The sequence below is a fragment of the Syngnathoides biaculeatus genome, chromosome 6 (assembly GCF_019802595.1).
Source record: "Syngnathoides biaculeatus isolate LvHL_M chromosome 6, ASM1980259v1, whole genome shotgun sequence".
NCBI lineage: Eukaryota > Metazoa > Chordata > Actinopteri > Syngnathiformes > Syngnathidae > Syngnathoides > Syngnathoides biaculeatus.
The window spans coordinates 9,922,471-9,944,245 of NC_084645.1; the positions used below are offsets into that span (position 1 = coordinate 9,922,471).

The 21,775-nt window shown below is 40.7% G+C and overlaps 1 protein-coding gene across 2 annotated transcripts in view; it reads right to left on the minus strand.

The window, feature by feature from the left end:
- cbfb (core-binding factor subunit beta) overlaps positions 1-18,238 on the minus strand; it is a 34,691-nt gene extending 16,453 nt beyond the window's left edge. For both annotated transcript variants that reach the window (XM_061823188.1, XM_061823187.1), the window contains exons 1-3: positions 17,839-18,238; positions 17,400-17,486; positions 12,751-12,867 (exon numbers count right to left, since the gene is read on the minus strand). In XM_061823188.1, the coding sequence (XP_061679172.1) occupies positions 12,751-12,867; positions 17,400-17,486; positions 17,839-17,916 (282 nt within the window). In that variant the 5' untranslated portion in view covers positions 17,917-18,238. The remainder of the gene's footprint in view (positions 1-12,750; positions 12,868-17,399; positions 17,487-17,838) is intronic.
- Between the last annotated feature and the right edge of the window lie 3,537 nt (positions 18,239-21,775).

Below are 21,775 nucleotides of genomic sequence, written 5' to 3' on the forward strand. Positions count from 1 at the left end.
ATCATGTGTATATACAACTTTGCTTGTAACTCTCAGAGCGAAATAAAAAACAAAACAAGATTATCTCTGAAATTTACAGCCCCCCACCCAAAAAAAAAACGTTAACCAATGTTTCCTCTAAGCCGTGCAGGTGTGCAATTGCACACTGCTAATGTGGTCTCTGCGCACAGACATTCTGCATTGTGCACACAAAAAAAATCCAACCCGAATTGAAAGTATAACATGCAACTATTCAGTTTGTGCCATTTTGCAATGCTATTCAGTGAGTGAGGGATGACTGGTTGCTCCATCCAATGGCACAATTCCCAAACGTACTGTAAAAAAGGAAAAGGAGAAGCCACTGGATTCTTTGAGCCACTCTTTATTGAACACTTCGGCAGCACACCGAACTCTAACAACGAGCTACTGCTCAGCTTCAAACTTTCCCGCCTAGTTTACCTTACGTCACCTCCCTCTGCTCTTAAAGGGGTGCACTCATAACTACAGATGTTACAGTACTTATACAGCCTATCAATGTGGCACATCAATGACAGCGTCCTCATGCGCTGCCCACCACTGGTGCCTTAGTTAGCAACACAATCTGGGCAACATAGAATGAGGACGAGCTAGACATGCTGCTTATGTGTACTCTCAATAAAAATGGCCAAATGCAATATTTTTTTAAGATGCAATGACTGTCGGAGTTTGTGAATAACAGAAGAAAAAGCAGTGAAACTAGACGAGATTTTCTCTTTTTCAAGCGAGAAGCCAAAGTAGAAAGTGCAGAATGAGATATAAGATTCCACCTTGGCACAGACTGATCGAGGATGAAAGCACTTACAATACAGTACACAGAAAGCTAATTCTATATTTTAAATATAGGGAGCAACGCAACATAACGTTAACCTTAAAACTGCCTGGGAGCATCATTCACCTTTCAGCATGAATTGCAAAAGATATTATGCAAGCAATAACACAAAAACACAAATAAAATTGTTTTTAAAAGCATTCTGATGCGAATGTAAATGTTGTAATGGAAATATTTTAATGAGCTATATAACTACAATGAATGACACTAACCACAGTGCCATCATCAAAGAGAGGGCGCTCAGGGGCTTAGTATGTTTTCTCAGACAAAAAATTTTTATGAATGTTTCTGTCCACCTGTATAAATTGTATTTAATCTTTTAATACCATCATCTTTTCTGCTTCTTCAGTCTGCTTTCTTTTTTTTGTCATCAAATGAAACAATTTTAGGAATTAATCCACTATTCAAACACATCTTTCACTGCATACAGACTCTTATTTTCTTTGAGAGAATGGGCAGCTCCGCGCTCAGTACTTTACTAGGGTTATTTTTGGAGGCGCTCATACAGGGACCTCTTTTACCACAGCTACTCACACTGCACTAAGGATGTAGGGGGACCGCACCCGAGAAGTTGTGGGTTTTAGGTTTATTCCAGTTCATATGTGCGTGCGTGTGTGTGCATAAGACAAGGGGAGTGCAGAAAGATTCGTGGCTGAAAGGGAGAGATGACTTCCACATCGTCAGGGCAGAAAGGTACTTTAAAAGAAAGTTTTGCTTTGCTTGACAAGGAAAATATGTGTGTGTGCATGTGTGTCTGTATGAGGGGAAAATATGCAGAAACGGTTCAACCACAGACTTCCTCTGAGAACCATGTCAACCCCCACATCCATTTGCTAACACACACACACACACACACATGCGCGAGCGAGCACACAATCACATCTACACACATGCGCACACACACACACACACACACACATACATTGAAAAAGGGAAGCCAATACAGTGAAATGTGGCGTACAATTCAGCCTCAATCTCCAAAAAATGGAAGAGCTGGTTTATTTTCTTAGGCCCAGAAGCATGGGTTTGATTGGCTGACGGTTCGTGTACTGTTCAGACGTGGTATCCTGTTGAAAATCTGCAACTCAATGCTTGGGAGGGGGGGGGGCAGGTCTTAATTTTAAAATGATTCATTTCAATACGTAGTTGTACACACGCCTGGCTTTGGTGCGGGCAGCGTGGGATCACTTCCCGCTTAGTGATGGTGTTGATATCTGCCCTGCGACTGACTGGCGACCAGTTCAGGGCATAGTTCGCCTTTTGCCTGAAGCTAGCTAGGATAGGCTCCAGCTTTCCCGTGACCCTTGTGAGGATAAGTGGCTTGGATAATGGATGGTTGGATGGATTTCAATATGTTTGCAAACATTTGTTTTTTAGTGTTTCAAATGCATTTTCCTTTATTTTTTTACATTGTTTTAACCAACTGATGAAACTTGTTGCATCACAATATTTCAGAAGCTAAATTAGGCTCTCAGATAGGAGTAAAGATTCAGAGTCTGTAAACAAATTATTATTTTGATGATTATTCTAATGTGCAACAAACACACAAGTGCTAGCAAACCAAGAGGTGGCCACACTGGTTCATTAATACTATAACACCACTGAGAGACATGTTGTTCTTTTCTAATTACAACTAATAATTTTGAACCTTTAATATTTCTCTTTCACAGGTTTAACACTGAAAACATATGGCCGAGCCCACACCGCAGTTATTAAAGTAATATTTACCCTACATTAGTTTGAGTTCCGCCTGAATCCAAATTCTCCATTTTTTCTCTTTTTTTTTTGCACCCAGTTTTATATAATTTTTAATTATACATTTTTCTCATTCAAGCTTGTATTACTGCACAAAGGTCCACAAAGGCATCGTTGTGGAAAAAAAATCCCACAGCCAAATGTCCTCATTGAGTATTACCACGGGCCCAGAAACCCAAGACATGACATACTTTAACTTTATAAATTTAATTTAATTTGGAGAAACTGATGATAAGGGATTTTTTATTATTGTCATTGAACATGCTCATGTCATAAAACTACACAACAATCACAATTCTCTGTTGAAATTATAGTAAATACTGTACATCCTACACTGTGTGTGTGTGTGTTGTGTGTGTGTGTGTGAGAGAGAGAGAGAGAGAGAGAGAAAGAGAGAGACAGAGAGAGAAACAGAGAGAGAGAGCGCAAATACTAGCGGACAGTGCGTGACACAAATGTTGAGAGAAGAGTTGGCATAGGATCTCTCATTCAGTGTCGTGCCAGCCATCCAGTCAGCAACTACTAAGCACCCCGTAACGCACAAACAACGCCCACAAACTGAATAACACAAGGGGGATCTTTGTTTTCCAATTTTTGAAGAAGGGTAGTATGTGCCTCCCGTCTCACATGTACACAATTTCATCACACAATTTGTACTTTGTGCCCATTACGTCCCATGTCTGTGACTTCGTTGAAATTGTCCTACATTAAATTTGAATAAAACGAATGTATAAATCAACGTTGAGGGTACACTGAATAAAGTGACTCACAAATAACTCAACTCAACATCCAACACTCAACACAACTGGCGCACAACACAACTGGTGCACTTCTTTTTTATTCTTTCATTTGTTCTTTCTTCATTTCCAACCAACAGCAGCACTCCTGCCAGGACAATCAAGAAAAAGATCTGAGTATTTGTCTCGTTACTCATCTCTGATTCACACACATAGACTTACACATGCTGCAAGTCTATCACAGCCAGCTCTACAGTACATGACAGCAACACTGTGCTGACATCACACGATTTCAGATGTTCGGGGGATAAATAACGCCGGTCATGAAGAACTGATGCTGGAGCCATTCTCTACGTAAACCGCAGTAATTCTAAATCAAGCTTGTGAAAGTTCCAGCTACTGAATCAATTGAAAAGAAATTTACTTATTCACTTTCATTCCTTGTCTGACGTGACGCAATCCATTTCTTGGGAAAAAGACAAAGTGAGGGGTGTTTAAGCTGGTGTGTGGGTGTGTTCATTAGTGTTTGTGTGCATCGGGTGACAGCAGCAGGTGAAGAAAAAGCACATTAGTGGGAAACCCCGCTCCAAACTGGAGAGCAAGCACTATTGGTCTTTTGTGCGCCACACACGCAACCCCCCCACACACACACAGTGAGGACTGAAATAGAAGACACACAGATGAATAGACGAATGCACACGCTCAAACACGTACACAAGCACATTGTTCATTCTTTTGGTTTTATGAAAGTCACTAGAGGAAAGTTGTTTGAGTCTAAAGAGGCAGCCACTCCAGGGGAAAACGCGTGTGCATGTGGGAGCAATAGATTCTAAATTAAACATTATCTTCTTCTTTTCCTTACGGCTTGTCCCGTTAGGGGTCGCCACAGTGTGTCATCCTTTGCCATCCTAGCCTATCTCCTGCATCTTCCTCTCGAACCCCAACTACCCTCATGTCTTCCCTCACCACATCCATAAACCTTCTCTTTGGTCTTCCTCTCGCTCTTTTGCCTGGCAGCTCCATCCTCAGCACCCTACCACCAATATACTCACTCTCTCGCCTCTGAACATGTCCAAACCATCGAAGTCTGCTCTCTCGAACCTTGTCAGCAAAACATCAAACTTTGGCTGTCCCTCTAATGAGCTCATTTCTAATCCTATCCAACTTGCTCACTCCGAGCGAGAATCTCAACATCTTCATTTCTGCCACCTCCAGTTCTGCTTCCTGTTGTTTCTTCAGTGCCACTGTCTCTAATCCGTACATCATGGCCGGCCTCACCAATGTTTTGTAAACTTTGCCCTTCATCCTAGCAGAGACTCTTCTGTCACATAACACACCAGACACCTTTCGCCAGCTGTTTCAACCTGCTTGGACCTGTTTCTTCACTTCCTTACCACACTCACCGTTGCTCTGGATTGTTGACCATAAATATTTGAAGTCCTCCACCCTTGCTATCTCTTCTCCCTGTAGCCTCACTCTTCCCCCTCCACCTCTCTCATTCATGCACATATATTCTGTTTTACTTCGGCTAATTTTCATTCCTTTCCAGTGCATGTCTCCATCTTTCTAATTGTTCCTCTGCATGCTCCCTGCTTTCACTGCATATCACATAATCATCTGCGAACATCATGGTCCAAGGGGATTCCAGTCTAACCTCATCTGTCAGCCTATCCATTACCACTGCAAACAGGAAGGGGCTCAGAGCTGATCCCTGATGCAGTCACACCTCCACCTTAAATTCCTCTGTCACACCTAAGGCACACCTCACCATTGTTCTGCTGCCATCATACATGTCCTGTACTATTTTAACATACTTCTCTGCCACACCAGACTTACGCATGCAGTACCACAGTTCCTCTCTTGGTACTCTGTCATAGGCTTTCTCTTGATCCACAAAGACACAATGTAGCTCCTTCTGACCTTCTCTGTACTTTTCCACTAGCATCCTCAAGGCAAATAATGCATCTGTGGTACTCTTTCTAGGCATGAAACCATACTGTTGCTCGCAGGTACTTTCTTCTGTCCTGAGTCTAGCCTCCACTACTTTTTCCCATAACTTCATCCAAATTGCTTCCATACCTCCACCGGTATGTCATCAGGACCAACTGCCTTTCCATTTTTCATCCATTGTAGTGCCTTTCTGACTTCCCCCTTAGTAATCATTGCCACTTCCTGGTCCTTCACACTTGCCTCTTCAACTCTTCCTTCTCTCTCATTTTCTTCATTCATCAACTTCTCAAAGTATTCTTTCCATCTATTTAGCACACTACTGGCACCAGTCAACACATTTCCATCTCTATCCTTAATCACCCTTACCTGCTGCACATCCTTCCCATCTCTATCCCTCTGTTTGGCCAACCTGTAGAGATCCTTTTCTCCTTCTTTCGTGTCCAACCTGGTGTACATGTCTTCATATGCCTCTTGTTTAGCCTTTGCCACCTCTACCTTTGCCCTACGTCGCATCTCGATGTACTCCATTCGCCTCTCCTCAGTCCTCTCAGTATCCCACTTCTTCTCTAATCTCTTTCCTTGTATGACTCCCTGTATTTTGGGGTTCCACCACCAAGTCTCCTTCTCCCCTTTCCTACCAAAAGACACACCAAGTACTCTCCTGCCTGTCTCTCTGATTACCTTGGCTGTCATTGTCCAGTCTTCTGGGAGCTTCTGCTGTCCATCGAGAGTCTGTCTCACCTGTTTCCGAAAAGCCGCACAACATTCTTCCTTTCTCAGCTTCCACCACCTGGTTCTCTGCTCTACCTTTGTCTTCTTAATCTTCCTACCCACCACCAGAGTCATCCTACACACCACCATCCTATGCTGTCGAGCTACACTCTCCCCTACTACTACTTTACAGTCAGTAACCTCCTTCAGATTACATCGTCTGCACAAAATATAATCCACCTGCGTGCTTCTACCTCCGCTCTTGTAGGTCACGATATGTTCCTCCCTCTTCTGGAAATAAGTGTTCACTACAGCCATCTCCATCCTTTTTGCAAAGTCCACCACCATCTGTCCCTCAAAGTTCCTTTCCTGGATGCCGTACTTACCCATCACTTCTTCATCGCCCCTGTTTCCTTTACCAATATATCCATTACAATCTGCACCAATCACAACTCTCTCGCTGTCTGGGATGCTCAGAACTACTTCATCTAGTTCCTTCCAGAATTTCTCTTTCAACTCTAGGTCATATCCTACCTGTGGGGAATAGCCGCTAACCACATTATACATAACACCCTCAATTTCAAATTTTAGTCTCATCACTCGATCTGATACGCTTTCCACCACCAAAACATTCTTAGCCAGCTCTTCCTTTAAAATAACCCTTACTCCATTTCTCTTCCCATCTACTCCGTGGTAGAATAATTTAAACCCTGCTCCTAAACTTCTAGCCTTACTACCTTTCCACCTGCTCTCTTGGATGCACAGAATATCAACCTTTCTCCTAATCATCATGTCAACCAACTCCTGAGCTTTTCCTGTCATAGTCCCAACATTCAAAGTCCCTACACTCAGTTGTAGGCTCAGTGCATTCCTCTTTTTCTTCTGACGATGGATCCGGTTTCCTCCTCTTCTTTGTCTTCGACCCACAGTAGCTGAATTTCCACCGACGCCTTGCAGGTTAGCAGTGCCGGGGGCGGGCGTTGTTAACCCGGCAACGACCGATCCGGTATGGGATTTTTTAGATGAACGCTCATATTTGTTTGGCACAGTTTTTACGCCGGATGCCCTTCCTGACGCAACCCTCTGCATTTATCCGGGCTTGGGACCGGCCAACAGATTGCACTGGTTTGTGCCCCCATAGGGCTGCATTCTCAATTAAACATTATATAATATTGAATTGAATTTGAACTTCATGGACATTTAAGTCTTCATTGTTGATATGTAATGTGTTGTAATATAAAAATGAACAAGAAGGAGACATGATGTGTGAAGCCACACCATCTTTTAAGCCTTTCTTCATAATATGTTCATGACTCTTTTTTTGTTTCTCGCTTGCAAAACATTTCACGCTCTGAATTTCACACTGAAAACATTTCCCATATGTTTTCTATTTTATAATAATGTTATAAAGGTTCACCGGCAGTTTGGATTTCCATTGGGAGCCTATTGACACTTCTTGTCTGAACCAACTGCTGCTTGCTCGGATGGGCTTGTCATGCAAATGCATGCTGACTGTTGAGAGAGTTATGGCAAGTCATTTCCTGAAATTTGTATGCGAAGTGACCAGACCGACATGAGTCATTCATTGTAATGTATTTCATGCCAGGTGCCAGCAGTTGATTTTTTTTTTTTGACAAAAACATTTTGCTAATAATATGACCACAAACAAAACATTGTTTTATCAGTACCCGATACCCAGTGCTTGCTACATGGTTTATACAGCAGATGTAAAAACTGGAGACTGGCAATAGATAATTTAGACTCTTCAATGAACCGATTTTAGGATAGGAGGTGAACATCAGAGAAGAGAGAACCCCCACAACCACTGGAAGAACATACAAAAAGTACAAACAAAACTACTTTCATCTCTCTTGTGCTGTCACAAGTGTGTTTAGGGAATTATCACAACAAAACGTACTGAAAACATAATTAAGCGCTCAAGCGCAAGATCAATTTCTTGTTTGAGTCTATGATATGTAAACACTTGATATTACATTTTTTTGATGCTCCAATGACACTTTTTGCTGCATACTTAGGGACGTTTTTTTCAAAAAGTGTATGTGTGTCTTGGGGTGGTGGTGGTGGTGGTGGTGGTGGGGGGGGGGGGGGGGGTTGGATACTTTGCTTCTGGATACTAGTCTGTGTTTTGTTTAGTGTAGCGATCACACTAGTTCTCAACTGTCCTGTCCTTATTTTATTGTCAACTTATCTGGTTCACACCAAACTTCATTCACACATTGACCAAACAAAGGCAGATTCAGGAATCACAGACAAAACCTGACAAGTTGGATGTGTTTTTCTAAAGAAAACCATGTAAATTGTTTGTTAAAACCAGTTAACTACTGGAGTTATAATCTATGTTAGTTACACAAAAACTGACACAACTTAAAACATTCTTTTGCAAAGCATGAGGAAAATATATGTAACATATGAATATATTTGTGTCTGTCCTAGTTGTTTGCGCTCCAATTTTGAGATCCATCCAACTTTTTATCCCCCCACAAAATTACAGACTTACCAACAAATGATGATAATGCCTGACTGCACTGAAAGTCCAGGTAAACTGTCTAGCATACTTCACTCCTCCCTCAGTTACTGGAAGAGAAGGTCGTACAACAGAGGAATGCAGCTGACACACGTATGCTGGATGTCACACCAGACTGACCTCACACTGCGTTGAACATTGCGCGACTGTCACTTGTTTGTGAACCTCTCTGAAAACACACATTGTTCCTCTGCATTTACTCATAGAGAGATACAGCCCAACATAGGCACTCAGGGAGGATGTAAACAGAGGATGTGGTCTGAGTGTGCGTTGCAGTGCATTGTGGGAAAGGGTGTGGTCATTGACCTTATGCCTAAAGTAGGAAATATGAAACCTGGATGGCATGTGAGTACTGCATATGCGTGTCTTTTGTGGTGCAAGCGCCTTTGCTAAAAGGGAGACCCTGAAAGCAGCAGGAACAGAGGGAAGCAATTAGTGGGCGAGACTTTGATGATTTCATTGACTGATGAAGGACCCTTGGCACAGCTTCTGTTCCAAAAGGCAACATGACGCTTGCTGAAAGACACACAAAACACTTCTTATCTGACACCAAGGCCCTTTCATTTAGTGATTCATTTTGAACGGTGCCTTCTCCTGTCACATGCACGTCACTGCGTTTTTCTGTGACTGTGTCGGTGAGGTCAATAGCACGGACCAAAAAAAAAAAAAAAAAAAATCTAAAATGGGTTCAGAGGAGGAAAATGGCTTAAAGGTAGCCCAAACGGAGTCTCCCTTGATGTCAAAATGAAATTAAACATTTAATGTCAATTGCTTTTTACTGGACGGGGCTCAATAATAATAATAATTCTTTTGTTAACCAATTCAGAGATAATAGCAAGAATGCAAAATATACTGCTATTGACTGCTCCAGGGTGCACCCCTCCTCGCTCCCAAAGTCACCTCAGCTGGGATAGGGTCCAGGTCATTCACAGAAAGTGGATGGATGGCAAAATAATTTATATAACATTCAAATGCCACAGTTGATCAGTGATATCTACTTCCAGAACACGGGGCCTGAAAGTCAGAGTTGGGTGAACTAATAGCATTATAGAGAGGGCCTATTCAAATGGAAAAAAAAAGATTCCCTCCTTTTGACTTATCCTCCAGACATAAGTGAACTTTGTTCAACATGCCATTTAAACCATGCACAGAAAAACAGCCTTTCTTGTTCCACTCAAGGCTATTTTGTTTTAGAATTGCATGTCATAAATGGAACTTTCACATGTGAGACCTGCAATTGGACTAAAAAACAAACAAACAAAAAAATGAAAAATGTTGGCTGGCTGTTTCATTTTATCATTACATGTTGGGAAGACGAACATGATTAAATCGAGTAGAATTTGCATGAAATCTCGTCAATTTAACATTTAATGGATTATTGCATGTTAAAATCCCATTTCTATGGAGTGAGGTCATCACAAGTATGAATGGGTAGCAGTGCTGGAAAGACGTTTGCAGTGGCAAAGTTGCATGGTCTTGTCTCTGTTTACGTAACCCCTGAAATTGCAGAGGATTGTAATGGAATTAACACATGCAATTAAACTGTTAACTGTTTGTAATCTGACATTTAATGAAGGGAATTAAATCTCATAACTTCACATAGAGAAAATGGAGCCTATCCTAACAGGCTCAAGACAAAACGTGGGTTCGCCAGTCTTATACTGTATCGACAAACATCCATTCACACTCACATTCATACCTTTGGAAGAATTAGTCAATGCTTTTAAAATGTGGGAGGAAGCGAGATAACCCGCCATATACCTACGCAAGTGCAGGGAGAACATGCGAACTCTTCACAAAGATATTCCAATGAATACCTGAAACTGCCATGGAAACGCGCTGCCATGAGAAACATGAGAGATGGTCAATAATGTAATTCTGCAATTATTATGATTTGAATGACTAATTATGTGTTAGAATTCACGTCTACAAAGAGGTCAACGCTAACCCTAAACTTAACTTTCTCCCCAGCTGGCTCCCATTAGGACTTAAAGGATGCCATGAGGCGCTGTCTCTCTCACACGCGCACACACATGCACCCACACCCACCCACACGCACACACACGTACACACAGCATCCGAGCCACCTGGATGTGCTACTGCTGCTTTGGTTTGGCGTTGTCAGTGTTTGGAAATGAAGGCAGGAAAGCGGGCAGAGTGGGGTGAGGGCGGATGCGGCTCTGGCACAAGCACTGTGGATTTTCACATTTTATAAGTTGTCATAAGACTAACATACAGGAAGAACATAAAAATGTAGACAGTATACATATGCAGTATTTAGACTGTATTGATATACTGTATGTTTATCTTGGACTGACCAGAAAGTAATAGAAATGATAAAGTGTAAATAATGTCCATCCACTTTTTGGATTTTCTTTTTGCCCTATATTGTACTTCAAGAACATACTGCAACAAAGTAGCATTTTCAGCATTTCAAGATAACTTGCTTTTTGAAGAAAAGTTGAAAAAGGTTCAACAACCTCTCTGCTCTGTCATGTGATTGAAATGAATGAAAGCTTCTTTCCACTACTTAAAAAGTACTACTTAAAAGTAGACTATTACTGACTGCCTCTTCACACTATTCCTTTTTTCACAGAGCATTGCTTTTAGAAAACCACAAAATGCAATCCCCTGTCTTTCTCCACACAGCATCCACTACTTTTACAGAAACAGTTGCAGCATTTTATTTATACTTGCACATTTTATTAAAGCTTGAATAAAATATCTAAGCTGTCACAGGCAAAGAAAGCCCAACAGTGGGTTTCTGCGTCAAGAGAAATACAATGTGCAATATATAAAAAGCATCATGTTTATTTAGAGGGTCAGATAATGCTACCTGACTTTGCTTTTGCAAAACAACTGTGCAAATGGTTTATGTTGATTATTCCGGGCCTCATTAAAACTTCATAGATCTGTGAGCACAGTTGAGGTAACAAAGAAGGCGCGATCATCTTCTGAACATACACAAGTGCATGCACGCACACACACACGCGCCAAAATACACTGCTTGTAGTCAGTCACCTTCCTTCCCATTCCCTCACACACACCCAATTACACACAGCAACACTCATCAACACAACGCTCAGTTGCAACCCATCAGTGCACTAGTGTTAAATAATTGAGATTAGTCCGTCAGCTCTGGGGCAAGGAGGTCCATCGATTGCACAGACTGCATTTTTAATGAGCTGCCAGCCAGCATGCATTTCAGCTGGCCGCTGTCCGTGGAGGGGCCTTCTGACACACACACGCACATACACGCAAACTGTGAGTTTAGGCAAGGTGCCAAGAGAAACGATTAACAATCGCAGCAGTCGCATTATGGTGCTCTGTGAGCTAATGCTGTGTGGTCTATTTGGGTTATTTAACTTTGACTCTGATTTCGACTGAACACAATCCCCCTCATGAATGGGAGCTGAGCGCTGATTGGACCAATGTGACCCCTATTAATTGATCCTCGTAATGATAGCAGGGGACGGTGGGACTCAGTTTTACTCTGTGCGGTCCAGCATTGTTCCTGACAGACAAATTAGTTTGGACTCTGATGGACTGACTTGAATGAGGGTCGTACTTGTGGGGCATCGCTCTGAAAGGGAGGCTTTGTCACACGGGACACGGTAACTTTAAAATCATCTTGAATTCGTCTTAGAATGTGCATATATGGTTAACATGAACCCAACGTAAACATTACGATATTGTACATTTTTTTAATTGGCTCTTGTCTCAATACATTGCGCCTATGAGATAAAACACGTTTATTTTGAAAGCTGATTCTATACACATTCGAAGCTCATTCTAGCAGAAGCTGCTGTAGGTCACAGATAACGCCAATACACTCACATGCAGATTTGCCATCCTCACACATCACCCTGCCACGAAAACTGTATTATCCCATTTTTTGGGTGTGTTTGTTCAAATGAATTTACAATACAATACAATACAATAATTAAACCAAATATTTGGATGTTTTCTCTGCTGTACATCTCCAATTATTACATATTATGGCATGTACATTCTGTATAAACAGCAGTTCATTATACATGCCAATTGAAAAGACAAACACGTAAAGTGAGTTCTGATTTGTGACTGAATGGGCATTTTAATGAAAGGTACTCTTCCATTTTCGGATTCAGCTGGCACCAGTACTTCCGTGCATGTGACAAACAAATGAGAGAGTGTGCTCGTGTTTGTTTGTGTACAAGCCCTACCTTTCCTGTCTCTCTCTCAAAGTCAACATACTCCCTTGTAGGAACCTGCCTCTGATCTCCATGCAGGTTGGCTGGAAAGAACTGGAGGGAGAGGTTGGTGCCTGTTGCCACAAAGGCCTGTGGTGAACAAAAATGTTATTAGAGACTTTGAATGTTGTGATTCTTATAAGAGATTTAGGAAGAAACGTTCACTTGCATGCTTTTGTTTGACAGTTCTCAATTGGAGTGCAAATATGTAAATATATCATGTCTGTACATAAGTATAACCCAGATCATTGGGTTCTGATGGATTTCTTGAAGCAAATTGTCTGAGCATTTAAGCTGGAGTTCACTAAACCGATTATTTTCCTGTTTCTGATATCTAAATGAATTAAACTAATTTTCTAAGTACTTGACCTCTGAAATGGCTTTATTCTCTGGACGGAGAACACACTTAAACATGCTTTCTTGCACACACGCTGAAACACAAATGAGATGAAAAATCGATTGAATGCACTGCACTGTCGCAGAGCGAAGAACTGTAGAGGCAGATCATTAAGTAGGAAATATCCATTTTTATGCATCGTGTGTGCGTATCTGCTGTTCGTGTGCGTGTCTGAGACAGATCAATACTGAGGGCATTTAGGCTGGATCTTAGCTGGATACGTTTGAATTATGTACTGTGTCATATTTGTGAGGAGGTGGGGAGAAAGTCAGAATGGGCGAATAAATAATGAAAACTTAAAAAATAAAAGTAATAATTGAGACCATGAGTCTCTGTCTCTCTCTCTTCATACCCATGCACGCACGCACGCACACATGCATGCAAGTACAAGTGGGCATTTAAAGAGTCCAAGAACACCCAACTCCAAATGTCTTGGACAAGTATTGGATTACAAGCATCTGACAGTAATTTGCTGCCTACTACTGCTCGAGAGAAAAGAATTGAAGGAGGGAGTGTGCGAGAGAAAAAACAGTCAGGGAAACAGACAAAGGAGAAGAGAAGGAGGGGTGGAAGGAGGAACAAAGAGAAAGATGAGAAAGAAAAATGGAGGGAGCACGAGCACAGGAAAAGGGTGGAAGAGAGGAGAGGTGCAACAAAAAGGGGAAAGGAAATGAAATTGAGATGGGAAGACCAGAGGCCAGCAAAGCATGAAAATCAATAGTTGTTCAAACGGCGACTCATTCATAATGAGCAATGGAGTGTAATTTGCTTTGAATTTTTCTCCCATTTATTACAACAAAGATGAGCATCTTAATTTTTTTTCCAGAATAAAACCAATGAGACCCTTCATTGCAAACAAAAACAGTTGTCTTTTTGAATTCATTTGAACGTCATGTTAAATGTTGCTATCAAATTATAGGGTGTTGCACGCCGTTCATCTATATCAATGCATCTTTGTCTTACGTATTTTCCACTTAAAAACTTTGACAATATGATACCATGACAGCGTGTTGCAATATCATTTTTTAAAAACTGTACAATGTAGTTCTTCTACTGACTGCAAACAAGGGAAGACCTTCCTGAGAATGTCGATTATATTACCTTTCTTAACATTTGTCTCATCGTAAAGCTTTTGGTGCAGCATCGTATTGGAAGTACTTTAGTTGTGTAAGTGTACCTACTGAATTGGTAAGTGGGTGCACTTCAAAAGCATCACCTTTATCTGGACACCAAGGTCAACATCTGGCTGTTGAATTTAAATAAGTATTGATTATTCTTCACAAACCCTTAATATGTCCTTGTATGACAGACATGAGCATTAAATCTGTACAAGACAAGTTGTGGAAAGTCTAAATTCGATTGGGTTGTGATGGTTTTGTGGCACTTTTGGATTTCTGAAATGCTCGTGAGCTGGAGGATGGAGATTAATTTAGTGCAATGTATATCCTGTAACATACTTTCTATTCTGCACGGGGAAGCTCAAACCGTAAAGGTGCACTCCTATTTATGAAGCGCATGCCAACGTGAATCGACCAGTCCACCGTCGATTTGTTTTCTGTCTATAAAAAGAAGCCTTGGAGGTCAGGCTGAGGTGCGATTGTGTCTGCGAGTTGTTCGCGCTGACCTTGACGAGAGCAGGACGCCTTTAGATACAGATGCAGTAAATCGGCAACATGATGTGATGCTGCCGATGAGTTACTCAAACTGTGGCTGTCAATTCACACAGCCATGACGGGGCTTGTAAATGCACAGAGAAACAGACTCATCCACAGACATGTCAAGAGGACGAAAATAAATGTACCCTCCCCCTCTTACTGAGATGCTGACATGTTTGTAAAAACACAGAGGGGATGACAAGTTTTTGTCTTTTCACCTAACTGAACAATATTTTGGGGGGACACTGTTGGATATGACTTGAACAGATTCGTTTTCATCACGTCTGTGACTGTGAAATACAGTCAAATCAAAATGAACATCCCAAAATGAGCTTCATAAAGTTAAAAGCTTAATTAAAGGCCACTTTTTACATATCCAGAGTGAGCTTCGTTGATCTTTGTAGACACAGAGCTCAATCTTTTTCTCGTACATCTGCTTATTTTCCCTTTGTAGAATGAAGCACATGATTTTGCATAGGGATGAAATGGTTTATGATTTTTGATAAACCATAATACAATTTGAAAAGGCAGAGTTACCATTTCACATTTTAATAGTCTTTACTGTTGTATTTTTGGGGCTTTGACTGTGGGAGTGTTTTTTTTTTTTTTGGCTTCTTCCAGTAAAGAAATGGAAAAAGAAGTGAAAGGAGACAAAAAAAGATGATGAGGATGTTGCATGCATGATGCAGCTAAAACTGTGTGTGTGTGTGTGTACATAAGCGTTTTTCCAAACAAATCATAACATGGAAATTGGGGCCAATCATGTAATTTTCAGCAGATCAGTATTGGCTGAAATTGATCTTTTTTTTTTTAAAACATAGCTGGCTTCATGCAGATTCTTCTTCTTCTTCTAAGCATCTGCTCTGTAGCCACAGTGCCTTTATCCCAAAAACTCGGTATCAGCCAATACTCCAAATCAAATGACTCTACTTGACTCTGATTGGGACTACCTTCACTGAAGAATATTTCATTTTTCTTTTATAAGGGTTCAGATGTACTCACTTGGATTTGGAATTAAATAAAGATCTTGTATGTAGAGAATGCTCATTTGCTTATTTTTATTAATACGGTAAGAGAAAATGTTGGTCGTGTCATCCATTTAATGATGATTTTTCTAGTCGGACTTCCCTCACTAGGTCGAGGGTGATTCAGAGCTCAGACCGGCTAACTGGGCGAGAGGTGGGGGACACACCAAATTGGTAACCAGACAATCACATTTGGTCACTTTACTGAAAAATACAACTCTATACGTCTAGAAGGAATGATGAGAAAAACCCAAACCAACAAATAAAGAGAAGATATTTTTTGTTACTTTGGCAGGTCATTCGCGACTCAAAATTCCTCAGCCATGTGAAAGCACCCACACCGTCTACTCCGAGGCTCCATCGAGTCAAAACAGCCATCATACTGCCCACTCCCACAACCCCACAACCCCACCTCTCCATCAACAATAATACAACGACAAACGTTACTCAAGGGGGTCACTGCGCATGGGTGAGTTGTTACTGTTTCTCTTATTTAAACGCAGCACATCATTGACGTCTTTTTAAAAACATTTTGTACGGTGTCGCATACATTTTGTTTGCCACTGCTTGCAATTTTGAATATGCAAAAAGGAATTGTTGATTATTTTTATCTTTTTGGATTAAAAAACAGTTCATACTTGCAATGCTTTAGCTATATGTACCTGTATTTTTTAACACTGGTAATAATTTTGGTCACTCGAATGGTTACATGAACTTGCCAAAATATGAATGTGGTTTAGTGACAGTTGCACACACCCACAACCTAAACACACACACGCGCGCACACGCACACGCAAACGCACGGACGCGCAAACACGCACACACACTCAAGAATCATCTCGGTGCCTTTGAATTGTGTGGTGACGTACTTCAGCACTTTTCAACACAACACACACACAAAGTAACTGCATATTTGTGTCACCTCTTGAAAACACTAAAATGTCAATCTAAAAAATAAGAATATTTTATTTAGTCGGTTTGTTGTGAGGGGCATTCAGTAATAAAGAGAGATGAACACCCAGTGCGTTTGCAGATTGTTCACTTTTAAGAAAAAGGTTAGAAACCTAAAAATTGTGACCATACCTACAAAATTGCTACAAAATAAGTGAAGCGAAACTATTTTAAATGGTGAAAAAAAAATCCACTTAGTTCCAGATCAGGAAACCCCATTTGAAGCTGACATGTTTTGTATTTTTTTGTACATTAAACCAGTGACTTGTTTCCCTGTTGTGCACTTGCATGTTTATTGAGACATAACAGAATACTACTCAAATGAATATGATAACCCAGACAATGTGTTGCAACTTGCAACCACAGTGTGTTGATGTCTGGGCGTGCTTTTGTCCAAAGCAGACACACATCATGTCTGTTGAGCTACTATAGCAGGAAGTATGTGTCAAGTCTGATGACTCTGCATGATTGACAGCATGTCTATTTCCTGGTGCAACATTCAGGATTCATTATTATTATTATTATTTTTTCGGTTTTGTTTCAGTCGGACTTAGAAGAAGAGTTGGACTTTGTGTTCCGTTTACCGCGACTTACTACTTCTGAGCGTCCATCTCTGCAAGCGTTCTGGAAGCGGGCTTGCCTCTCCTCGTGGGGTCGGTCCCTGAAGCCGGTGTACTTAATCTGAAACCAAACATTGGATTCTTGTGACTCTCGAGATCCGACGGTGTACCCATCTAATCCACAGGAGGACGCCTTTTTTGATAGACAAAGTCACTGTTGATCTGCCTTTTTCAAGATGAAATTTTGATTAAAGACCACTGTCTGACTAACAACAGTCCAAATAAACCCAAACAAATCGGAAGAATTAACTTTCATAATTGTTCCTTTTGGGGTTCCAATAAATATAGCAGTTCTTATTGGTTATGAATTTGTACTCACTTGTTTCTCATTATTCAAATTGTAACTACACAACTTTTTCCAGAGTAAAAGTGATTAAGGTATCAGCCAGTTGTGTCCGAGTATGTTTATTTACCTCACACTCCCTGCTCAACTTGCGAAAAAACTCCTCATTCTCAAACTTGCTCCTCTGGTCCGGAACTACGCGCGGCATCTTTTCCAACTGTGGAGCGGACTCCTCGCTTTTATTCCAGGCTTTTTCACCCCCGCTCACCCTGACCTACAAAGAAATCAACTTCTTTTTTTCTCGTTGTGTTTCTTCAACTCACTCCCCCTTCCGCGTGTACGAGTTGCGCGGCTGTGCGTCTTCCTGGTGTGGAGAACGGTTGCTTCAATTTTCCACACGTGTGACTAAATATCACCGCTGGTTCTTCCTAAAAGTTCTCTTTTGCCTCCGAGTGCGTCTCAATAGGTGACCCAAAGAGGCAGAAGGGGGAAAAAAAGAAAAGAAAAAGCTCAGGCTCAATTGGACCGCGTCTCTCTCTCTCTCTCTCTCTCTCTCTCTCTCTCTCTCTCTCTCTCTCTCTCTCTCTCTCCCTCTCTCTCTCGTTCTCTTTCTCTTCTCTTCTCTACCTGCAACAACTTTCAAGTGCTCCTCCCTTTGTGGGCCTGGCCGAACTCCGAACTCCACACATTACAGCCCCTATATTTTTTCCATTATGGATGTAAAAAAAAAAAAAAAAAACATCTTATTTAATAGAGGCTGTGGGATGGATCACGCAACACCGAGCGTATTTTCTTTGTTTATTGCCCCGGATGTTCCATCATGTGGATCAAAACGTGTAAACAATAGCAACATGTCCACTGTAATCATTCCCGAAAATACAGAACAGACAAAAAGAAGAGCGCTTCTTTTTCGAGTTTTTCACGTTCAAAATTCCGCCAGGCCATGAAGGCACCCCACGCAGTCTACTTCCTGGCTCCGCCGAGTCGCTCTTGCTCTTGTGACTGAACACCCAAAATACCAGTCGCCCCCACCCCCATTCACAAACAGAGTACAACTCTACACGCAGCTCGGAGCTTCGCTGCGCATGCGTGCTGTCCCAAACCGCAAAAGTTTATGGGATCCACATGTGAGATGCAGGGACGCTATTTAAAATCTCCCGAAAGCAAGAAGGGGTAGACTTTTCCAAATGGGAAGGTTTTAACTGCCTGTAAAAACTACTAAACGATGCTTCAGCATTAAAATGAAATAGTGCAAAAACTCAATTGCTCTCATATGTCTCGTGTGCAGATGTGTCAGTTCGTAATATATTTTCATGATGATTCAATGGAGTGACTGTATTGCTGTATTTTCGAGTGCCAGTGAGATATAATCAGAAATACATCCAGTTTTCTCGATTTAGCTACATAACTGTGTTAAAATCTGAAAAATTAAGTCAGAAAAACCCAAAAAGTGAATCATGTACAGTAAATTTCTGAAAGTAAAAAAAACAAAGAATCACCCCGTTAAAGTCCTTGGAAAGTGAAAATAAAGTTGTTTTTTTAAACGTTTTTGATTGATTAATTGCTTTTTATTGAACATATAAATGTGTTGCACAGGACATTGTCATTGAAAGATAGAAGGAAGAAAAATATTTTAAAAGGAAAGAAGATTTTGACACACCACAGAGAAGAAAAAAACAATATAAGTTGCCAGGGATACACATTTTATGATCAGATTTAGAGTTGGAAAAAAACCAACAGAAATTGAAGTGTATTTTTGAGAGCGTACATGGAACAACTAGCTTTTGAATGGTCATAAAAATATTTAGCAAAGAACATGCTGAATTATAAGTATGCAACTTAGTACTTTGCATTGCAACACCTTCATCACTTTGCCAACTATTTTGTGTTGCTCAAAAAAGGAAAAGTACAAAGTTGTCTGTGCTAAAATTTCACACACAGCATTTTACAATACTGTACTTACAGGATAAGAAACTGGGATAATACCATCAAATTACAATAAATTAGTATGACGTAAAAGTCCATCCACCCTTTTGTGTACTGCTTATAGACTGACTGATGTGTTGGAACCTATCTGAGATGAATTTTGGGCTAGAGCTGCGATAGAACCTTGACTGGTCGTAAGCCATTCATGGGTTTCATGCATCTATCAGTAATCTATTCATAATCAAAGAATGTTTAAAGTCCTCAATTGATCGAAATAGCATATATTTCAGTGATGCAGGAATTAGGAGTTGCCACAGAATCACTTGGCAATGATGCAACTTGCCATAAACATCAGACTCATCATACAAACCCAAGTCCACTGAAGTTGGGACATTGTGTTAAACATGTTTTTATATTTTTAACACAATGTCCCAACTTCGTTGGAATAGTGTTACTAAACTTTTTCTACTTTTCCAAAGCAGATACGTTTGCTTGCAAAAGTCAGAATCTCACATCATGGCAGGAGGTTCTTCAAGTCATGTAAAAATGTTGAAACTTCTAAAAGAACTGCACTGAGCAGCATGTCACCCGATAAACAAAAAAGTCCATCAACGTGAGTTGGGCCTATTCTAGTGTGTGAATATGAGACCAGACTGCATGCACATCAGAATTGTTCACTATGGCAACCGCAGATTATCTGACTAATTGATGAACCTTTCACTGCTTCACCAGCTCGAGTTGTTAAATCACTCATGCACTGTTTGCCCTGCAGCAAACATGGGCACAAATGGCCATTTTGAGAAAGGAAAGTAGTCGGCTTTGTCTGTCGGCCTTGTCAAGCGATTGAGAAAAGAATTACTGGGAATCAATGACATGAGTGCCTTTAAAAGCAGTCTTTCTTTTCATAGAATTATCCGGAGCATATGCTACAGCCTGAGGCCCTTAAAATGTGTTCATCCTCCACAGATGTTCTACAATGAGGAAGACGGTCTTTCTGGCTTTAAAATTTGGAATATTGCTTTTATCCAAAGTGTTCTGGCACAACAAATGTGATAAGGACATACTGCTTTTATGTGTATTATTTTACATATCAGAACATTCTATTTAAGCATCAGGAAAATTCGTATACTTAATTGTTAATCCTTGGCTTGATTCCATCATTATTTTGTATGGATTTGGTCTTGTTGGCCCACCATCGATTGTATACTAAATTTGGTGCGAAAGGTTCCATTGATAAAACACAGCGGAGGTATTTATTGACTGTAGCGCTGGTAACCACTTGAATTCAGGTCTGGATATGTATTTTTCAGTCCCCCCCAAATAGAGCTCATGCACCTATGTCATAAAATCCCCTGAGCTTTGTTTACCTCGCCATATCGCCGGTCTAACAAAGCATTGCTCAATGCTAAGTCGGTTGGAGACAACACGGAAATATGTCTTGTACCACGATGCCCAGAGTCTTGTCCGATACCGTCAGATATTTTGAACATTATAATAAACGACGCTACGAAGAAAAATTAGACAAACTCGGCATAGAGGACCCATATTAAATGCCGAAATCGATGTTTTCACTGATAAGAAATTGGACTGTTAATTCGCTTCCACTTGTCTTGGACAACTGGATATACACATGAGTGATTGGTGAGTAAGTCGTAGAGATTTACACCGATAAGGTTGAAAGAGTATAAAAGTCTGAACGCATATGAATATTTTGTTGGTGGGTCTGTTCTCATCAGGAATAAATCCCACATAGTGATGGTTTTGACGGCTTGTGAATGTGGAAGTGTGTTTGACAACATGTTAACCTTTGCCGGAATCCATCATTCTTTTCAGCTAGTATTCAATACAAATAGCATTATTTAAATAAATGACCCCTGGTTTTACCCAAACTCGCATTCATTAACTATGACTAAAAAAAAAAAAAGGGGGGACGTAGTAGTCTCTCTCCATGGATACGATTGTGGTCACACTTAACCTCCGTAATTTTAATAAACAGAGTTTTTTTTTAAATACACATTGTTCTCAAATGAGCCAACTTTGCATTATAAATACATTTAAAATTTATAAACTTTATTATATTTTATTGTCATATACCTCAATACCGTAACGTAGCTGTTATCTGCAGATGAGACAAGAAGAAG